This window comes from Moschus berezovskii, chromosome 19, assembly GCF_049115385.1.
Source record: "Moschus berezovskii isolate FMDL1 chromosome 19, NW_MosBer_1.0, whole genome shotgun sequence".
Lineage (NCBI taxonomy): Eukaryota > Metazoa > Chordata > Mammalia > Artiodactyla > Moschidae > Moschus > Moschus berezovskii.
In genome coordinates, this window is record NC_142478.1 from 47,689,611 (window position 1) to 47,711,625 (window position 22,015).

General features: G+C 50.7%; 2 protein-coding genes across 3 annotated transcripts in view; one reads left to right on the forward strand and one right to left on the reverse strand.

The window, feature by feature from the left end:
• The window catches only part of POLE (DNA polymerase epsilon, catalytic subunit), a 59,752-nt gene extending 42,901 nt beyond the window's left edge, over window positions 1-16,851 (forward strand). Inside the window, exons 41-49 of the mRNA XM_055405308.2 lie at window positions 410-535; window positions 3,093-3,225; window positions 5,503-5,698; window positions 6,712-6,843; window positions 6,965-7,158; window positions 13,599-13,799; window positions 14,102-14,227; window positions 14,832-14,921; window positions 15,068-16,851. Coding sequence (XP_055261283.2) covers window positions 410-535; window positions 3,093-3,225; window positions 5,503-5,698; window positions 6,712-6,843; window positions 6,965-7,158; window positions 13,599-13,799; window positions 14,102-14,227; window positions 14,832-14,921; window positions 15,068-15,181 — 1,312 coding nt within the window. The 3' untranslated portion in view covers window positions 15,182-16,851. The remainder of the gene's footprint in view (window positions 1-409; window positions 536-3,092; window positions 3,226-5,502; window positions 5,699-6,711; window positions 6,844-6,964; window positions 7,159-13,598; window positions 13,800-14,101; window positions 14,228-14,831; window positions 14,922-15,067) is intronic.
• A 1,425-nt stretch (window positions 16,852-18,276) lies between these two features.
• On the reverse strand, window positions 18,277-21,433 carry P2RX2 (purinergic receptor P2X 2). 2 transcript variants are annotated; one of them, XM_088827838.1, is made up of 11 exons: window positions 21,252-21,433; window positions 20,772-20,907; window positions 20,595-20,666; window positions 20,422-20,497; window positions 20,255-20,351; window positions 20,002-20,082; window positions 19,744-19,882; window positions 19,226-19,356; window positions 18,928-19,018; window positions 18,740-18,805; window positions 18,277-18,651 (listed from the first exon to the last, which is right to left on the reverse strand). In XM_088827838.1, exons 1-11 carry the CDS (start codon window positions 21,425-21,427, stop codon window positions 18,277-18,279), a joined length of 1,440 nt encoding a protein of 479 aa, XP_088683964.1. In that variant the 5' UTR covers window positions 21,428-21,433. The 2 variants fall into 2 exon arrangements, with proteins under 2 accessions (XP_088683964.1, XP_088683963.1); XM_088827837.1 differs by lacking the exon at window positions 18,277-18,651 and having other exon boundaries at window positions 18,771-18,824; window positions 21,252-21,427.
• Between the last annotated feature and the right edge of the window lie 582 nt (window positions 21,434-22,015).

Here is a 22,015-nt window from a genome sequence, read left to right on the forward strand (position 1 = left end):
AAAGGTTGTACAGTTGGTTGTACTACCAGCGCTTGGGAACCAGATTGGGAATGCGTGTCCCCATGCCAAGCCCCACCAACAACCTGATGGGATAAGATGCTCTCTCGGTGTACCCTTAATTTGCAGTCCTAATTATGAATGAAACTGGACTTCCTTTGTCCAGTTTTCTGTAGTTTTGTGTTTTTCTCATTGATCTGTATGAGCTCTTTCTAGATAAAAAGTAACCATTTTTCTGTGATATGAGTTGCAGATTTTTTCCTTTGTCTATGGTTTTGTCTGTGGTAGGGTTTGGCCATGCTGACCTCTTTGCTGTTTGTTACTTCTGGGTTCTAGGTGTATGTTCTGCTTCAGGACCATTAACTGTTTTCTCTGTGGTGTCTTGACCTTTGATTCTGAACTTGGTCTGCAGGCTCATCGCCGAGTTCAAGCGCCTGGGGTCATCGGTCGTCTATGCCAACTTCAACCGCATCATCCTCTGCACCAAGAAGCGGCGGGTGGAGGATGCCCTGGCCTACGTAGAGTACATCACCAACAGGTGTCAGCATTCCCGTCCCCTTCGCTTGCTCGTGTTGTCATGCTCCATTTACCTGCTGCTGACAGACTTCCATAACAAAGCTTGTAGTGTGCTTCTGTTGGTAACAACTCCTTTCTGCCTTTGGGTGTCTGAAAAAGCCTTTATTTCACCTTTGTTTTTGAAAGATACTTTTGCTGGGCATAGAATTGCAGATGGATGTATATATCTATTTTATTTTTATCTATTTTGGCTGTGCTGGGTCTTCACTGCTGCTTGGGCTTCTCTGGTTGCAGAGAGGGGCACCACTCTGGTTGTGGTGCACTGGCTTCTCACTGCAGTGGTTTCTCTTGTTGTAGAGCAGGCTCCAGGGTGCACTAGCTTCAGAGGTTGTGGCTCGTGGGCTCAGTAATTGTGGCTCTCAGGCTCTAAACCACAGGTTCAGTAGTTGTGGTACACGGGCCTAGTTGCTCTGCAGCATGTGGGATCTTACCGACCAGGGATGGAACCCATGTCTCCTGTGTTGTCTGATGGATCCCTACCACTGAGCTACCAGGGAAGCCCCTAGATAGATATTTTTTGGACGTTCTTTTTTCCTCTTTGTGTTTCTTTTTGGATACGTTTCTGTTGTTGTATCTTTAAGTTCACTGATCTTCTAAAGTGTTTTATCTGCCATTAATCCCATCCAGTATATTTTTCATTTCAGACACGACAGTTTTCATCTCTAAAAGCTTGATTTGGGTCTCCTACATTTCTGTTCTGTTCTGTTCTGTTCAGTCGCTCAGTCGTGTCCGACTCTTTGTGACCCCGTGGACTGTAGCCTACCAGCCTTCTCCATCCATGGGATTCTCCAGGCAAGAATACTGGAGTGGGTTACCATTTCCTTCTCCAGGGGATCTTCCCGACCCAGGGATCGAACCCGGGTCTCCCGCATTGGAGGCAGACGCGTTAACCTCTGAGCCACCAGGGAAGCCCTACCAAAGGATAAAACCCATTGCAGTCCCTACATTTCTAGAGTCTGCTTAACATGTTCAATATTCCTTCTAGTTTTTTTTAACACATAAAATACAATTATAATAACTGTACAGTTATAACTGTTCTAATGTCCTTTTCTGCTCATTATAATATCTATGTCAACTCTGATTTGTTTTCAACTGATAGATTCTTCTCATTTGTTGTGTTTCTCTGTTTCTTTGCACACCTGGTGATACAGGACTGGATGCCAGACATTAAGAACCTTGGCTTGTCTGTCAGCTACTTTTGCATTCCTGTAAATATTCTTGAGCTTTTTGTTACTTGAAAACAGATCCTTTTGGGTATTTATTGAGATTTATAGTCAAAGCCAGAGCAATGTTTAGTCTAGGGCTCATTATTAACCTCTGTTGAAGCAAGACTTCTGTGAGCACGGCCCCACATGCCCCTATGTATGAGGCTCTGACACTGGTGGGAGCAGGTACTCGAGGCTGGTGTGATTTTCTCACACACGAGTGTGATCTGTGCTCTGCTAAGTGCTAGAGGACGAGCCACAATACTCCCTGGGGTTCCCTCTGCAGCTCTCAGTTGTCATTCTCTCAATACTGGTCCCTGTTTCCCCCTCCTGGTTAACTCAGATGTCTCCTTAGTATTATGTTTATCATCATTTTCCCTAGGAAGCTTGAGGGATAATGAAATGGGAATCCACCTTAAATTCATTTTTATTTTATTTGTTTTTGAAATTTTTATTTTATATTGGAGTGTAGCCAATTAACAATATCGTGATAGTTTCAGGTAGATAGCAGAGAGACTCAGCCATACATATACATGTATCCATTCTCCCCCAAACTCCCCTCCCATGCAGACTGACACATAACATTGAACAGAATTCCCTGTGCTATACAGTAGGTCCTTGTTGGTTATCTATTTTAAATATAGCAGTGTGTACATGTCTCTCCCAACCAAGCTCCCTAACTTCGCTTCTCCCAGGTCTTACACCCAGCAACCATAAGTTGGTTCTCTTAAGTCTTTGAGTCTGTCACTGTTTTGTAAATAAGTTCATTTGTATCATTTTTTTTAAGATTGTGCATATAACGGATGTCATATGATATTTCTCCTTCTCTTACATATTTCACTCATCATGACAATCTCTGGGTCCATTCATGTTACTGTAAATGGCATTATTTCATTCTCTTTTTATGGTTAAGTAATATTCCATTGTCTATATGTACCACATCTTTATCCATTCCTCTGTTGATGGACATTTAGGTTGCTTCCATATCTTGGCTGTTGTAAACAGTGCTGCAGTGAACATTGGGTGCATGTGTCCTTTAGAACCATGTTTTTCTCTGGCTATATGCCCAGGAGTGGGATTGCAGGGTTTTGTGGTAACTCCATTTTTAGTTTTTTAAGGAACCTCCATACTGTTCTCCATAGTAGCCACACCAATAATTTTCCCTAGAAAGCCTGAGGGATGATAAAATGTGAATCTACTTTAAATTCATTTTTAAATAAGTAGAGGGTGAACAGATAATAAAAAAAGGAAAGTAGAGTAAAAGGGGAAAACTATTGATTTCATTTAAGCAATTTCTGTCTTGTTTCTTTTTAGCATCCACTCTAAAGAGATATTCCATTCTTTGACAATTTCCTTTTCTCGATGCTGGGAATTTCTTCTCTGGATGGATCCCTCTAATTACGGTGGAATCAAAGGAACTGTTCCATCTAGGATTCACTGTGGACAGGTAAGAGGTAACCAGTCTTGGAGAGCTGAGGTTGGAATCTGAAGCAACCTGAAGGGTCCACATCGTCCCTTCACTGCACACTTGATGGTCACAAGCCGAGTTCCAGGCACGGTTCTAGGCCCCAGTCATGCAGCAGTAAACATCATGAGGTCTGTAAGGGAAAGGATCATGAACAAGCAGACAAGTAGATGTATACGGCAGTGTTGACAACAGTAAGGGCTCAGAGTAGACAAAGCTGGTAGGGGCAGAGAGCTCTGGGGTAGGGGCCAATGTGGATGGGGGGTCTAGGAGTCCTCCGGGAGGTGCTGGGACTGAGATGTGAAGCTGCCTTGAGTTATGGCACAGGCAGGGACAGTGGTCACAGATGTGGACAAATAGCTGGCTGGGACCAGGCCACTTGGGCCTGAGGGCTGTGATGGAGACTTGGCTTTATTCACAGGAAGATTCTGAATGGGCAAGTGTCAGGGCCTGACTTCCACTTGAGTCCTGAGTGGACATGACTGCAGGAGGTCAAGGTCTAAGTGGAGCCCAGTTAGTGTTAGCCCAGAGGAGGATGCAGGGCAAGGTAGAGTTAGGGAAAACTCAGGTGGGTATCGAAGTGGGTGTGGACAGGCCAGTGGGGTGATGCTTGGGACACAGGAGTGATGTCTGAGCATGTAGGTTGTGTGTGAGGGAGCTGTGCCTGGATGTGTAAACCCCAATGGACGGGGCAAGAGAGCAAGTGTGGGGAGAAGGGAGCTGTGCCTATCTGGGGCACGTGGTGTTTGCTGCCCCTATTGTTTGCTTAATGTGCACAGGTGGAGATGCAGGGGTCGGGTAGTGACTGTGCGTCTTGGGTGGGGGGGCATGAAACTTGGGGTCATCTGTGAGCCTGGCAGTTGGGGCTGGTGAGATCACCTGGGGGTAAGTATGAGTTGAGAGGACAACTCCCCCAGGGCAGGTCCCCATGGAGGAAGCTACCAGTGGGTGGAGGAGCTGGGGGGGGTGGGGCCTCAGGTGTCAAAAGGAGAGCACCCCCAGAAGGAAGTCGCCATCTGTTGAAAGCAGACCAGAAACAAAGGCTGCCCTTGGTGCTGGCGCTGGGAGGTTCACTGAGACCACATGCAGGTCATGTAGACGAATAGGGGAAGGCAGGAGTGGTTGCTGCTCTTCATAAGGATGGTGGCTGTCAGAGTTCAGATGTTGAAATGAAAGGTGCTGTATAGAAAGGGGACCTTAGTCGGTGTTGGGGGTCGGGGGGCGTCCACCAGACCTAGATCTTTGGTAGAACTGATAGCTTGCGATGTCAGATTCGTGATCTCCAAAGAAGAAGACTTAGTTTCGGAACCAGGGACCAGGCTTGATCACTCAAGAGCTTTTGTGTATCAGTTTTATTAAAGTGAAAAAGGGACAGAGAAAGTTTCTGACATAGACATCAGAAGGGGGATGGAGAGTACCCCCCTCACTAGTCTTAACAAGGGAGCTATATGCATTATTACAGTAAAGGATCTTACCAGACCCACTTCCAAAACATATGTCTAAAGATAACAAGATTAGTCAGAAGTCTCTTGTTAAGGAGCAAGATACATTGTTATATTGACTAAGACAAAGTAGTATAGAAAAAATTGTTTGTCCTTTGCTCCTCCTTGAGAGCCCTAGACCCCTTTCTCTTTCTTGAGGGTCCTGGAGTCCTTATCAACCTACCTAAGGATTAGTTCTCAGAACTGTGGCCATCCCAGGAAGAGATCTGGAACTCAACAAGAGAGGTGGTCACCCAGGAAGCACCCTTGATTCTTCCCTTCCTGAGAAGTGGGAATTGAATAATTTTAAAGTGAATCCTGGGGCTTCCCTGGTGGCTCAGACAGTAAAAAGCGTCTGCCTGCAATGTGGGAGACCCGGGCTCAATCCCTGGATCAGGAAGATCCCCTGAAGAAGGAAATGGCAACCTACTCCAGTACTCTTGCCTGGAAAATTCCATGAACTGAGGAGCCTGATAAGTTACAGTCCATGGGGTCGCAGAGTCGGACACGACTGAGCCACTTCACTTTCTTTCTTTTGAAGTGAATCCTGTGAAACACAAATGAAAGTAACAGTCATTGGCATACTGAGAATGTACCAGGCGCATTCTGTACATGACCTTGTTCTTGGAGCCATCCTGCAGGAATCTCTCTTGGGCTTGGGGGCTGGAACGACTAGATGAACAGGACACCAGACAGACCCAGGCTCCACTGGGACGTTCCCCACCATGCGGTGCCGCTGTGGGCAGATGTTACTGGGATTGTCTTTGTGTCAAAGCAGGACTCCCCAGCGGAGGGCAGAGCGGAGCGGGGAGAGCCTGAGGAGGAGGATGAGGAGGAGGACGAGGAGGAAAAGGAGGATGAGGGAGGCGCACAGGAACTAGATGTCGAGGACTTGCTTGAAAACAACTGGAACATCCTGCAGTTCCTGCCCCAGGCAGCCTCCTGCCAGAGCTACTTCCTCATGATTGTTTCAGGTGAGTGGTCCACACTCACCATCACATCTGAGTCATGCGGTGGGAATAGTGTAACCCTGGTGGGAGCATGCCCAGTGTGCGTGCCCTGGCTGCATAGCACCATGAGAGGCAGAAAGAAGACCCTTGGACTCTGCCCAGGCCCCAGACCTCTCACAGAACCCCACGGTGAGGACGGCTGCCCTGGGGCATCACGAAGGCTTCATAGTCCCACCCCCGAGGTTGTGCGTGTACACTTACAGTGACTAAAGGAGATCCCATGTAGAGGAGTTTAGATACTCCTAAATCAACTGCCCCATTGGCTGGTCTCTGAGGCTCAACTTCTAGTGTGAGAAACTCCTATATTTCATTTGGGGCTAAAGGCATTAGTGGTCATTATTAATGCCACATGGTAAATCAGCTATACTCCAATCAAAAGTGAAAAAGAAATAAAAATTTAGTGTTTGCAAACCAAGTTATTTAGGTTGGTGTGAAAAAGAAATGAGAAGTTAAGCACCCATTGTAATTCAGAACTAATCATTAGAATAGAACAGTTGATGAAGAGCATCATAAATTGTCAGTAGACATAGATTAGGTACATCTATGTATATAGTGACAGAGGGAGTTCTGTTTATGATTATTTTATCCCCTGTCAATTTATATTTGAGTTCTTCACCTTCTCAAGTTCTCTTTTGGAATGAGTGGACCCGTGGAGTGTTTGGAGAAGTGTGCTGACCCCGAGAGGTGAGGTGAGCCCTCTTCTGCACCAGTTGGTATGAAGGTTGGTGCTCGCTGCCTCAGCTGTGCAGCCGTTTCTCTAAGCATGAACCTGGGCATCCGGGAGTGCCCTGCTTGTTCCCATTTCTCTAATTGACTCTGGCTCATCTCAGTGCAGCAAATAGAATCATCACCAATAATGACATTTCAGCCTCGTCTGGCTAGCAGCGGGACCAGCCACAGGGTACCCTGGATTCTGGGGTGTGTGAGGCGTCGCCGACTCTCGTGGCTTGTGGCCTGAGCCTGCCCTCTCTCTGCAGCATACATCGTGGCCGTGTACCACAGCATGAAGGAGGAACTGAGGCGCAGCACCCCAGGGAGCACCCCTGTGAGGAGGAGGGGAGCCAGCCAGCTCTCCCAGGAGGCCCAGGGGGAGGCCGGAGCCCTTCCTGGTGAGCACCCTTGCTGTGTGAGGAGACCAGTGTGTGCTTCTCAGGGTCCTCATCTCCTTCCCTTGGTGTCCTTGTCGCCGTGTGAGGTAGGGAGCAGGCGCCATGTTGCTTCTCTTCCTAGGAATGATCACCTTCTCACAAGATTATGTGGCAAACGAACTCACTCAGAACTTCTTCACCATCACGCAGAAGATTCAGAAGAAAGTCACAGGCTCTCGGAACTCTACTGAGCTCTCAGAAATGTTTCCTGTCCTCCCCGGTTCTCACCTGCTGCTCAATAACCCTGCTCTGGAGTTCATCAAATATGTGTGCAAGGTGAGGACACTCCCACTGACATGTGTGCAAGCCACTCCTCTATTCCACAAACACCCACTGCACCCAGTCGGTGCAGTCGCTGTGGGAAAGACCCCTGTCCTCACGGAGCTCACGCCCCTGGAGGGCACAGGTGAGCTCAGAGAGCACAGGTGCCAAGAGGTGAGTTCAGGGCAGGGGCAGGTGAGAAAGGACCTCGGATGGGTCCTGGGCTGAGACCACAAGGACCGAGAGGGCCTAGCAGTGGGTGGATCTGACGGAAGAGTGAAGTCCGGGCAGAGGGGATACAGAGCCCCTGGGAGGAGGGGTGACGGGACGGTGCTGATGAAAGGTGAGCAGTGGGACGGCAGAGCCAGCTCATGGGTCACGTGAGGCTGGTGGGCCAGACCAGGAACTGGACAGGGCACCTACAGCATCCAGGCTGCTGTGGAACCTAAGAGGAGAGCTTTCTCGGACACTGAATGCCTTCTGGGAAAGGTAGGCTGATTCAAACGAGGGATAATGTTACCAGATAAGGACCTGGCAGCCATTGTCCCTTACAGAGCACTTTAGTGTCCATTAAGTTACCTCCCAGCACTCTGTGTTTCACAGTGATCAAGTGACTTCTCATGGTGGTTAAGAAATGGCTTAATATAACACTTTAACTCCTTGGTAGACTTCAGAATTTTTAAGTTCTATTTTTATTAAAGTATAACTTACATACAGTGAAATTCACCATTTTTAGAGTGCATTTCATGGAGCAGCCAGTCATGTATTCACCACCACAGTCAGGATACAGAGTCATACATCATCCTCCAAAGTTCCCCACCCCTGGTATGTGCTGATCTGTCTGTCTCTATGTTTGTTTTTTATTTTTAAAATTTTATGTATTATGGCTGTGTTGGGTCTTCATTGCTCTTTGGGCTTTCTCTAGTTGAGGTGAGCAGGGGCTATTCTTCATTGCAGTGCAAAGGCTTCTCTTTATAGCACCTTCTCTTGTTGCAGAACACAGGCTCTAGAGCACACAGGCTTCAGTCCTTGTGGCCACAGGCTGAGTTGTAGCTCCTGGGCTGTAGAGCACAGGCTCAGTCAGCAGTTGTGGCTTATGGGCTTACTGCTCTTCAGCATGTAGGATCTTCCCAGATCAGGGATTGAACCCATGTCTACTGCATTGGCAGGCAGATTTTTTACCACTGTGCCACCAGGGAAGCCCCCATGTCCCTATGTTTATTTACTTTTAAAAGTTTTCTCTGTGAAGTGCAGTTGTTTGTGTGTTCACATATAGATATGTGAACTGGCCACCAACAGCAAGGTACAGAACATTCTCCACCCCTGAGAGGTTTTCCATTTGCTTCCCCTTGGGACTCAGCCTCTCCTCTCGCCTGCATCCCTGGAACCACCAATCTGTCTTCTGTCCCTGCACTGAAACCTCTTCCAGAATGTCACACGAGTGGAGTGGTTGGTCATGAAGCCTTTTAGGTCTGACTTCCTTCACTGAGCAAAATGCACCTGGGGTTCTTCCACGTCCTTGCTTGTTCCTTTCCATTGCTGACCAGTGCTCCATTGTATGGGAGGACCATAGCTCCCTAATTAAAGGACATTCAGACTGTTTGCGCTTATGGGTGATTGTCAGTAAAGCCACTATAAACATTCTCATATAGGTTTTTGTGTGAACATAAGTTTCATTTCTCTCGAGTGAAAACCCAGCAGGGGAATTTCTGGGTCATATCATGTTTTGTAAAGTGGCTCTGTTTTGCATTCTCATCGGTGGTGAGTGACTATAGTCCAACTGCTCCACACCCCACTGGAAAATTGTTAATTTTCAAGGTTTTATCTGTCCAAATAGATGTGTAGTGGTATATCATCATGTTTTTAACTTGCATTTCCCTAATACTACTTGGGCTTCCCTGATAGCTCAGTTGGTGAAGAATCTGCCTGCAATGCAGGAGACGATTCCTGGGTCAGGAAGATCTGCTGGAGAAGGGATAGGCTACCCACTCCAGTATTCTTGGGCTTCCCTGGTGGGTCAGCTGGTAAAGGATCCACCTGCAATGTGGGAGACCTGGGTTCGATCCCTGGGCTGGGAAGACCCCCTGGAGAAGGAAGAGGCTACCCACTCCGGTATTCTGGCCTGGAGAATTCCATGGACCATGTAGTCACAAAGAGTCAGACATGACTGAGTTACTTTCACTTTCCATAACACTAATGACGTGGAGATTTTATTCATGTGTTTCTTTGCTCTGTGTCTTTGGTGATATGTTCATATCTTTTGCCCATTATTAAGAACTGTGTTTTTTTTTTAAATAATTTTTATTGGAGTATAGTTGATTTACAGTGTTGTGTTTCAGGTGTACAGCAAAGTGAATCAGTTATTGGGTTATTTGTCTTATTGTTGAGTTTTGAGAGTTCTTCATATATTCTGGATATAAGTCCTTTGTCAAATGTGTGATTTCCAAATATTTCTTCCCAAACCTTGACTTGCCATTTCAAAATTTCCTTGACAGTATTTTTCAATGAGCAATGGATCTTAATTTTGATCTAATCGTTCACTTTTTAAGGGTTGAGCTTTTGATATCATATCTAAGAAATCTTTGTTTTAACCAAGGTCACAAAGCTTTTCACTTATGTTTTCTTCTAGAATTTTTATAGTTTGCAGTTCAGTTCAGTTCAGTCGCTCAGTCGTGTCCAACTCTTTGTGACCCATGAATCACAGCACGCCAGGCCTCCCTGTCCATCACCAACTCCCGGAGTTCACTCAACCTCATATCCATCAAGTCGGTGATGCCATCCAGCCATCTCATTCTCTGTCGTCCCCTTCTCCTCCTGCCCCCAATCCTTCCCAGCATCAGACTCTTTTCCAGTGAGTCAACTCATCGCATGAGGTGGCCAAGGTATTGGAGTTTTCAGCTTTAGCATCAGTCCTTCCATTGAACACTCAGGATTGATCTCCTTTAGAATGGACTGGTTGGATCTCCTTACAGTCCAAGGGACTCTCAAGAGTCTTCTCCAGCACCACAGTTCAAAAGCATCAATTCTTCGGCGATCAGCTTTCTTCACAGTCCAACTCTCACATCCATACATGACCACGGGAAAAACCATAGCCTTGACTAGGTTTTATATTTAGTCAGTCCATTTTGAGTTAATTTTTGTACAATGTGTATGTTATAAGTTGAGGCTTCCCTAGTGGCTCAGACAGTAAAGAGTCTGCCTACAATGCAGGAGATCTGTATTCAATCCCTGGGTTGGGAAGATCCCCTGGAGAAGGAAATAGCAACCCACTCCAGTATTCTTGCCTGGAGAAATCCCATGGACTGAGGAGCCTGGCAGGCTATAGTCCATGTGGTCGCAAAGAGTCACTCACGACTGAGTGACTAACACTTTCATATTTATGCATAAGCATATCCAGTTATTCCAGCACTATTTGTTAAAAAATTAGCCTTTCTCCATTTCTCCATGTTTGTGCTTTTTTCAAAGCTTAACTGGCTGTGTATGTATATGGATCTGTTTCTGGGTTTACATGTCTGTCTATTTTAAACACCACACTGTCTTCATTTCTGTAACTTTATCAATAAGTTTTGAAATCAGGTAGTGTGAATGCTTTATTCTTTTTTCAAATTATTTTGACTTAATTTGCCTTTCCTTACAAATTTCAAATCAGTTTCCATTTAAAAAAAAATCCTCTGTAGATTGTTGAAGGGACACCCTGAAGCATATTGAGAAAGTTCCTTGGTGCCTTGATAATGGTCATTTCCTGAGAGTGAGTTTGTTTTTCGGCCGCATCTTGTGGCATGTGGTACTTAGTTCCCCAACCAGGGATCCAATCTGTGCCCCCTGCAGTGGAAGCAGAGTCTTTTTCTTTTTTATGGATTTTTAAAAAATTATTTGTTTTTTAATTGAAGGATAATTGCTTTACAGAATTTTGTTGTTTTCTGGCAAGCCTCAGCATGAATCAGCCATAGGTATACATATGTCCCCTCCCTCTTGAACCTCCCTCCCATCTCCCTCCCCATCCCACCCCTCTAGGTTGATACAGAGCCCCTGTTTGAGTTCCCTGAGACATACAGCAAATTCCCATTGGCTATCTATTTTACATGTGGTAGTGTAAGTTTCCATGTTACTCTCTCCATACATCTCACCCTCCCCTCCCCTCTCCAGTTGTCCATAAGTCTGTTCTCTGTGTCTTTCTTCATTGCTGCCCTGCAGAGAAATTCTTTGGAACCATCTTTTCAGATCCATATATATGCATTAGTATACAATATTTATCTTTCTCTTTCTAACTTACTTCACTCTGTATAATAGGCTCTAGTTTCATCCACCACATTAGAACTGACTCAGATGTGTTCCTTTTTACGGCTGAATAATATTCCATTGGTGTTCATTGGAAGGACTGATGCTAAAGCTGAAACTGCAATACTTTGGCCACCTCATGCGACGAGTTGACTCACTGGAAAAGACTTTGATGCTGGGAAAGGTTGGGGGCGGGAGGAGAAGGGGACGACCGAGAGTGAGATGGCTGGATGGCATCACCGACTCTGTGGACATGAATTTGAGTGAACTCCGGGAGTTGGTGATGGACAGGGAGGCCTGGCGTGCTGTGATTCATGGGGTCGTGGAGAGTCAGACACGACTGAGCGACTGAACTGAACTGAACTGAATATTCCATTGTGTATTTGTACCACAACTTCTTTATCCATTCATCTGTCGATGGACATCTAGGTTGCTTCCGTGTTCTAGCTACTCCCACTTTTTGATTGGGTTGTTTATTTTTCTGGTATTGAGTTCTATAAGCTGCTTGTATATTTTGGAAATTAATCCTTTATCAGCTGTTTCATTTGCTATTTTCTCTCATTCGGAGGGTTCTTTTCACCTTGTTTATAGTTTCCTTTGCTGTGCAAAAGCTTTTAATTAGGTCCCCCTTGTTTACTTTTGTTTTTATTTCCATTACTCTAGGAGGTGGGTTATAGAGTATCCTACTTTGATTTATGTCTCAAATGTTCTGCCTATGTTTTCCTCTAAGAGTTTTATAGTTTCTGGTCTTATCAGTAGGTCTTTAATCCATTTTGAATTTACCTTTGTGTATGGTGTTAGAAAGTGTTTTAATGTCATTCTTTTACATGCAGCTGTCCAGTTTTCCCAGCACCACTTATTGAAGAAGCTATCTTTGCCCCATTGTATATTCTTGCCTCCTTTGTCTAAAATAAGGTACCCAGAGTAGCATGGGTTTATTTTTGGACTTCCTATCTTGTTCCATTGGTCTATATTTCTGTTTTTGGAACCACAGAGTCTTAACCAATGGACCCCCAAAGAAGTCCCATCCTGAGAGTTTTAATCAAGGATGGTTGTTGAATTTTGTTAAGGACTTTTTCTCCCTCAGTTGAAATGATCATATTGGCTTTAAGTCTGTTGATATGGTGAATTGCACTGATTTTCTAGTGTTGATCCAGCCTTGCATTCTGGGGGTAAATCCCACTTGGTCAAAATATCAGTGGGCTCAATTTGCCGTATTTTGTTGAGGACATTTGAGTCTGTGCACGTGATAGTCAGTAGTTACCTTACACTGTCTTTGTCTGGTGTTGGTACCTAGGTGATGCTGGCCTTACAAGTGAAGTTAGAAGTGTTCTCCCTCTTGTATTTTCTGGAAGATACTATATATAGAACAGTATTATTTCTTCCTTCATGTTTGGTAAATTCACTTTCATTTTTTTGTCTCTTAATTAAGTCCGATGTTCTCCCTATGTTAGGGACGTGTATAATGTATATATATTTTAAACAATACTTCCCAATAGGCCACCGATCCTCACTGTAAATGTACTTTCAGATTCACTCACTTTGCTTCACATTGACCATAAACACTCCCCTCAGAGATGTGTTTTCTAAGTGGTGTTTGGTTCTGTGTTCTTGGCATTGTGCTCGGACAGAAGCTTTAGGACTGGGAGAGGCCTGGGGAAGATGTCGGTCCTGTCCTATCATTTACAGACAGGAAGCTTGATGACTCCCTGTGGCTCTGCCAGCACCACAGTGGGAGCCGGACCTCCTGTGTCCACACTGTGGGCTCTAACACACACGTGTGCTACAGGGACTTTTCTGGGCTGGCCTGGAAATCCCTCCACCATGGAAGGTTGAAGTCAGCCCCTTTGCATTTGAGATGGTAAAGCTCTGGTGAATTTGGGGCTGTCTGTCATTAAGGAAGAAGGAATCCCTAAGGGTAACAGGTAGAGCATGCTTTGGTGTGTCCCAGACACCCCGAGGCCTGGGGGCAGCACCTCCATGCCTGTGACCCTAACTTGGGGAATCACTGATGGTCAGGAGGCACTTCTTAACCTCTGATGCTTCTAACAGGAAAAGGAAGAGTTGAGATGCTTCTGAGAAACTGTAGCTTAAAGAACTGGCTGCAGGGTTTTCTGGTCCAGACAGCTGCAGGGAGGGCTGGGAGCCATCCCTGACATGGGCTCTGTTCTGTGCAGGTCCTGTCTCTGGACACCAACATCACAAACCAGGTGAACAAGCTAAACCGAGACCTGCTGCGCCTGGTAGACGTAGGCGAGTTCTCAGAGGAGGCCCAGTTCCGAGACCCCTGCCGTTCCTACGTGCTCCCTGAGGTCATCTGCCACAACTGTAACTTCTGCCGGGACCTGGACCTGTGCAAAGACCCCTCCTTCTCTCAGGTGGGCCGACTCCCTCAGGCCCCTTGCTGGTACAGTCAGAATATCCAGGCCTCAGCGGATCGGGGGTTCCTGCAGGGCCCCCAACCAACTCTGATGTGAATGAGAAACAAGCACCCTTTTTCAGGCCACTCAGCTGCCACATGCCAGAACCTTGTCCTGGTAATCACATAGGTGATGACAGTGCAGATGAGTGTGCCCTGGAGCTTTGAGCGTGGTGGCACACTTCTCATCGAGAATGCCTCCATCCCTTCTCAGCACTGGGGACCAAGGAAGGTGACCTATCCCTTTCCCTGTCTGTCCAGGATGGGAGCGTGCTGCCTCAGTGGCTCTGCTCCAACTGTCAGGTTGCCTACGACTCATCAGTCATTGAGATGGCCCTGGTGGAAGCCCTACAGAAGAAGCTGATGGCCTTTACCCTGCAGGACCTGGTGAGCAGCAGGACTAGTGCTGGGTCTGGAACCAGTTTAACCACCCCTCCAGTAGGTGGAGGCCTCATCAGTAAGCAGTTTGCACCCATAGGAAATGAGAGGTGTGCGCAAGTCTCAAGTTGTAACCTGATCCTCGGGTGATACCTCTTGGGTCAGGCCTCTCCACAGGCTCAGCTGACTTTCTTACAGCATCTGTTGGGCACCTACAGGGGCCGATTGCTGGCTTCATGGACCTTTATTCTAATAGAGGGAGACAGACAGTAAATAAGACAAGAAAGTAATAGAGTAAAGAACTGACAGGCAGTGGGTGTGTGAAAGAGGAAGCTTTCACCTTCGATGGGGGAGTGGAGACCCAAGGGAGGTGTTGGGGTTCAGGCAGGGAACAGCTGGTGCCTGGTGTGATGGATAGGGGACTGCAGACTCAGAGTCAAAGGGAGGTGTCCACAGGGAGGGTGTTGGGAAGCAGTTGGAATGTTTGGATAAAGCCCATATCAAGTCTCAGATTCTATTTGTAATTGAGGTGAAAAGCCTGTCTGGTGCCAAGTGACTGGCCGGCTCTGGCCTGGGGCGGGGAGGCTCTGACGGGGTCTCCTTCTCCTTGCAGGTCTGCCTGAAGTGCCGGGGTGTGAAGGAGACCAACATGGCCGTGTACTGCAGCTGTGCGGGGGGTTTCTCCCTCACCATCCACACTAAGGTGGGGGCTCCCATAGACAGCCGACCCTGCCGCCCACCCCTCACCTCCCTCCCCCACCCCGGGCCATTTGTCTTCTCTGAGCCTTGGCCTTGCCTCCCTGTGCCTCCTCTGGGACTAGGTCTCACTCTGACTGGTCATTTTTGTAGGTCTTCATGGAACAGATCGGAATCTTCCGGAACATCGCCCAGCACTATGGCATGTCATACCTCAAGGAGACCCTGGATTGGCTGCAGCTTCAGAACCCCCAAGTGGGCCATTAGCAGTCTGGGCAGTGTCCCTGTTCACTGCTCCCATGTCCCACACCCAAGACAGGCACCCAGGAGGACGGCCCTCAGGGAGCAGGTCACACAGCCCAGAAGCGTGAACCAGTCAGAGCAAGAAGTGGCTTCACTTCCCGGCTCTCGAGGATTCCCTGCCTCGAGCAGGGCAGCCCTCTTTAGGCCCAGGAAGCGTCTCCAGCGAGGGGGTCCCAGGGCTGGCTTCTCACTGGATGAATGCACACTGCTGCTGCCGCACAGCCCTTCCTGTAGCCCCAGCCCTTCGTGCCCCCTCCTTTGCGGCCCTGAGGTGCCCTCAGAGGTCCTCTGTTTGAGCTGAGACCCTGAAGAGGGCTGGGAGCCAGACCCAGGGTGAAGGGGCGCCTGAGTGGAGTGTGCAGCCCCGGCTTCCGGGAGTAGTGCTGTCCTACGTTCCGCGCTGGCAGTTTGTGGACTGCGTCCCAGGGATCCTGACTGAACCTGCAGTCACCTGGGCGTCTCTCATACACTGAGTTCTGGGGCTTGGGCTCCTCTGTGGAGATTCAGGGTCAGAGTGAGATCTGCTGTTTGTATATGGTGCAGTCACCTCGTCAACAGCAGCGAGACTGGGCTGGGGGCAGGAAGGCTGAGTAGGGGCTGGGGCTCAGCCACGGAGGGGCCCAGCACCTCTCCCTCTGCATATGCTGTGAGGGGACCACCGCAGCAGGAGGCCTGGGGCCCCAGGGGGGATGAGGCACACCGTTATTGCAGACTATGACATCATATGTCAGCACCTGGATTCTCGAAAAGTATTTCTTCATGTGCAACACAAGGTTCTTTCCTTCAGCTCTGATCAGTGGGGGGAAGAGGATGGAGAAAAGGGCAATAGAAATGTTACCAGGATTGAGGCCATTGTGTTCTTGCTTCTCAGCCTCAGGAAACAGTCCAAGACCTCTGACCCCAAGGGCCTGCCCAGCCTCTGACTGACTGAGGCAGAGGGTCCTTGGCCTGTGCCACCTTTAAAAGGTGATACCACCAGCTTGTTTAGGGCTCTGTTGCTTCACAGAGATGTGGGCCGTGCTGTTTTCCCCTGCAGGACGGAGCTGGGTTGGAGAGTCTGTCTGCCAGCAGCCTGGGGAACACTCTGCTGAGCAGGAGTTGCTCCCTCTATTCCTCCAGCAACCCCAGAACATAAGACTGACTGCCTGCACCTCATTTTTAACTAAATGCAACTGAAAGCAGAAGAAAACCAGTCAGATTGGCAAGGCAGCAAGCACATTAAATGTAAATCATAAACTCAGAAACCCAAACAGGTGGGCAGTGGAGGTCGCACTGTTGGCTCTGGAGCCTGGTTGAGATTTGTCCCTGTTACCTAATTTACACTTTGACTTATACATTTCCTGTAGTCTTTATTCTGTGTGTGCGTGCTCCTGCCTGGGTTTCTGGAAGGAAGGAATAAAGAAGCCTTAGTAACTGACGTCTCTCTGGCTAGGTTTGTCGGCTTGGTACTGCTGTTGCCCACTGGTCCAGGTCCAGTGACTGCAGGAAACTTGACTCTGCTTGGAAGCTGATGGCGCCCGGCAGCCCCCAGATGGAGATCAAATCAAATTAGGGCTGGGTGGGGGAGGAGGAAGACTAACCAGCCTTCCTGGAAAGGGAGCCAGAGAAGTCCCAGGGGAGCACAGAGGAGTGAGGAGCTGGGGCTGTGTTGCTCACCCCCACCCTGTGCTCCCTGCAGTAGGGTGGGGGCACCACAGCTCCCAGTGGTTCCCTCAAAGGCCAGCTTTGAGGCTGGGGGTTTTGGGGGTGGTGGAGGTCCCAGGGTCACTCTCATGCTGGGGGATGGGAAACCTGAGCCCCTGGCCCGAATTCTTGAGCTACAGCCCAGCCCCAACTGGAAAAGCCAGTTTCTCTAAAACTAGAGCTGGAGCTCTGAGCATCTGAGTGGCCCATGGAACTGACATCACAGGCACAGGAGGATCTGCAGGGGTGAGGGGGGCTTCTTGGGGGATTGCTGGTTCCAGTGAGTGGTGCTGGTCCAGTCAGCAGGTGGGAAGACCAGCTCTGACCTTGGTTGTGACAGGGTCACAGGTGAAATGATCTGTGGGAGGCACTGTGCACTGGTCATTGCTGTTGCTGGGGAAACAAACCACCATCTGGCCAAGTTGTGTCAGAGCTTCTGAGTGGAGTGACCATTGTAGCATCCAAGGACATAACCAGATTATCCATAGGCCTGATCCGGCCAGTGCCAGCTGTTCCAACCTCGCCCTGCTGCTGTGTCCACTCCTGTTCCCCCAGCACCAAATTCCTTCCCTGACCCCCGTCCCCATGTTAAATAGAGCCTCAGGTTCGGGGTGGGCATTTTGGTGTCCGCCTAAGCTTTTGTTTTCCTTGGGTACAGTTCTCATTGCCCACCTCTTGGCTTTCTTCCTCCTCTAGACGTACCACCTTTCCCCCTCTTTTGAGGTTTGGGGTCTGCGATGATGCCTACAGGAAGCTGAAGGACAGATGTTGGGATGCACTCAGCCTGTGTGTCCCCCACCACTGATCCCCCCATGAGACCTGATTGTAACCTGACTGGATTTGGGGGCAGCAGATGCATCCTCACACTGCATCCAGGCTGCCTAGGGGAAGATGAGGACCAAGCCACACCCACTGCCCTCCATGTGCAGAGACCTGCCATGGTGTGTTTGTCAAGAGCCTCAAGATGCTTCTCCCCCAAAGATGAGGCTAGAAGGTTCTGATCACTGTTTTATTGGACAGTGGACATGTGATTTCTTAGCTGTGAGGCAAGCAGAGGGTCTGGGTGGGTGGGCGGGAGCGAAGAGCCTGGGAGGAAGGCAGCTAGGGAGGAGGTGGGGACTTGCCCCTTACAAACCCCTGAGCAGTTGGGGGATAAGATGGAGCAGGAGTCATCATCCCATTCATGTCACCCTGCAGTCTAGCTGCACGGGGACCCTTTGGCTGCTGGTTTTGCTGAGGTGTGTGGGCGGGGCCCATGTCCATGGTCCCAGCTGTGCTGCCCTGGAGAGCCAGGGGCTGTGCTGGGGCCTCAGACGTCAGGGGTCCCTGACATGCCTGGGGCCTTAAGTGCAGTGTGGCAGAAGGTGGAAGTAAGCTCAGAGCTGGGCCAAACCTCGGGCGTCTGTGAGCACGCAGTCCTGTTGGGAAGGCTCGGAGGCACAAAGCCCTGGTCCTGCACCCCGTTCGGGAGCATCCACCATCTGCTCAGATGGGGCAGAGGTGGGGCAAGGCCATGGGGGTGGGACAGCCCGGGCCTGGCTCTGCCCCTCACCCTGCAGTTGGCCAGCCTGGCCTGGGTCTGTAGAGCAGGGATAGGGTGGGGGAGGGGCCTGGCCCAAGACAAGGGCCAGGGTCACAGGCCAGCTGCCTGAGGAGTGCCTTGGAGTACACACCTTGTCAAATTTCTTATGGCTGTAGACCTTGTTTTTGTTCATGAATGTTAGCAAGATCCAGTCGCACAGGAAGGAGCCCTGAGGCCAGCAAGACAGATGCATGAGGCCCTGGCCCCCATCTTGCCTTGGCACACACCCATCCCCAACCCTCGTGTGCTTTTCTTACCACCCCGATGGAGGTCAGCGCTGTGGCCAGGTTAATGATGGTGGGAATCAGGCTGAACTTCCCTGCCTGGGGGCAAAGGCACTACCTTAGATAGTCAGGAGTGGGGCCCAAGGGAGGTTTGGGGTGAGGTAGGGGAGACCAAGACTCGGTCAGCCCAGATTCCATGTAAGCAGGGTGGGCTGTCCTACCTGTCCATGCACAATGACATCAATGCGGATCCCATAGGCTTTGATGAGTGTGCGGGTGATGCTGCCATTTATTTTGTAATACTTGGCAAACCTAGGACAGAATGACCCAGAAGCAAGTCAGTACCTGGGATGGGATGACCTGGGTGCAAGAGCCCTGGGAAGCAAGACCGGGGTGCACCCATTGCCCAATGGGGTGGCTCCAAAACCACCAACTCCCTGGGCCTTGGGGCACCTGCCCTGTTGGTTCTTGGACCTCCATAGCCAGGGCAGATGACCCAGCATCCGAAGGCCAAGGTACCTGAAGTTGTAGCCGGATGAGGCTGGGATGTGCTTGGGGTCCAGCCTCCGGAAGGAGTATTTGGGGTTGCATTCTGACGCTGAAAGGTCCAGGTCACAGTCCCAGTTGATAATGACCCCAATGACACCACCCTGCCCAGAATTGGACACACAGACAGGTCAGGATGGGCTCACAGGGGACCTTCAACAGCCCCGGGGTCCTACTGAGGTTGCCCATGGGGTGCATATTCTGGGGCACCCCAGGCAGCTCAGGGCAGCTCACTAGGGAGGGGGGCTTATTGAGTGCCCTGCTTCCAAGGCACAAGGGGTGCCAGCAGCCCTTGTGACCAGGAGTCAATAATTTAGCAGCAGCCACACACCCAGATGGGTCAGCCGATCTTGTTTCTCTTTCTTCTACCTGAGCAGGGCCAGGGCTGGCCAAAACTGAAAAGGGACTGCGCTGTAATGAGACCCTTTGTATGCAGGTGACAGCCAGCACCTGGCCAGACAATTGTCCTGTGCAGTCTTGGGCACCCTCACCGTGTGTGCCAGCTCTGTGAAGTTTTCCCCTGCCTGCTGCACGATGTAGCCCAGCTTGAAAATGGGGCAGTAGAGGTCAGAGACCTCATGGAATGTGCAATGCTTCAGGTAGCCATCCTTCCCGTTCTCGATGTTGCCCCTAAGGACAAGGCCCAGAGGCATCAGATGCTGAGAAGCCATGCACCCCCAAACAACACATTCCAAGAGGCAACTCCCACCCCAGCCCACCCCTTGTCACCACACCCTAATAGCTCTTACTTGGAGAACTGGAATTTGGGGTAGTGGATGCTGTTCTTGATGAGGATGGTGAAGTTGGGGGCCATTGTACCGAGAAATTGGCTGAGGAGGCAGACTGGGCATGTTTAGTCTCCCTTCCCTTCCAAAGCCTCTCCCAGCCCCCAACTGCTCTGTCCTTTCCTTCTCCCTCCCCCAACACATCCCGACTCCCAGTCAGTGAGGAGAAAGGAGCAAAGTTTAGTCCCAGGTGGGTGGGGTCACCGGGTGCGCACACCTGACTGAGGCCCCGTCTTCCACCGGGCACCAGCCCGACACCTCGCAGGTCTTGGAGGACCCGTGGTAATAAGGTACGCAGCGCCCGGTCCGCAGGCCTGCGGGCAGACGCGCGCTCAGGTGGCGAGGGGCGCGGCCAGCCCCCACCCCCAGCTGGCGCACACTGACCGTTTCCCAGCATGTCCAGCTGCCCAGCCACACAGTCCTCGTCCGAGTGGCAGGTGGCGTTGCTGACCCTCATACTCTAGGGAGGAGACCGCTTGCTCAGGAGCCGGACAGGCGCAGCTGACCAGGCAGGGCCCCTCCCTCCCATCCCAGCTCTGCTTTCCACGCAGCCTCACCTCGGCGCATGTTCCGAGGGTCTGGAAGGGGGTGACCTCAATCCTGGTGATGATGCTGAACACGCTACCCCCCTGGGCTCAGAAAGAAGGGACGGTCGGCTGGCGGGGGCAGCTCGGCCACCGATCAGTCCCACCCTCGGGGTGCGCGGGGTGCAGGGCGGGGCCCGGGGTGCGCACCTCCGGGGGTTTCACGTACTCCTCCACGTCCCACACTTTGTGCTCGGACAAGGTGATGCCCTTGACCTTGGTGATGACGGAGCTCTCGGGGCCCGTTTCGCTGTCCTGGTAGCTCTTCTGCACAATGAACACGTACCTGTGCAGACGGGCAGGGCCGACTCTCGGGACGATCCTGGGACAGACCTGGGACCTCTCCCACGCCGAATGAGCTCGACTCCGGGGGGAACGAGGCTGCGTCACCGCCTCTCGAGGGCCGGGTAGGCTCTGCGGGGGCCCGAGGGGCCAGCGCGGCGGTCGCCCGTGTTCTCCACCCTCTGCGACTCGTTCTCCCTGCTCACAGTCCAGAGCTGCCCCTCCAACCTGGGACGTCCGAGCAGCCCTAGCCGCGAGCACTCCCTACCCTCGTGAACCCGCCAGACATCCCCTCCCGCCGGATGCCCCACGCGCCCCGTCCCCGCGCCCGGCCCCGCGCGCACCCACCACACGAAGTAGAGCAGGATGAGCAGCTGCACCGCGCGGTACACGATGCCCAAGCGCCGGTTCTTCACCACGATCACCTTGGGCGTCTCGTAGTCCCAGAACGCGGACCAGCAGCCCCGGGCCAGGCGTCGGGCCGCGGCCGCCCCCGCGGGGGGCTTGGGCTCGGCGGCCGCCATGGCCCGCAGCTCGGTAGGGCTGGGAGCAAGGCCCGGGGGGCTCCCGCGCGCCGCCTCCTGGGAGTGGCCTCGCGCGCCCCGCCCTGTCCCGCCTCTCTCTGCCCCAGATCAGTCCCCTAGCAGCCGGGGCGCGCGGCGGAGACGCCCAGCGCACCTGGCAGGTGTCACCAGGTGGAACCCCGAGCCGGCAGAGCCGGGGTCGCCGCAGCCCTCGGCCCCAGCCCGCTCAGAGAGCGCTTGGAGATGGACCAAGCCCTCGCGTCCCTCGGAGATCAGACACTTAAGACGCGGGAGGAAGACGCCCGAGCACGGCCCGCCTCCTCGGCTTCTCCACTGGTGTCGAATGTGCAGCGCGCATTAAGCCCGAATAGCAATTTCTTTAAAAATAAATATGTGTATATTTTCCCCAGTATTGTTGAGATACAATCGGCAAGTGAAGTATAGTTTAAGGTGCACAAAAAGATGATTTCCCAAGGGCAACCCTTGATTCGCTCTCGCGGTTCTCTGCAGCTCGGCAAAGACACCCCTGCCTCCAGGGTTCATATAAAAATCTGGATTTCTTTCTTTCCCCAGTCTTCTTGCTTTTAT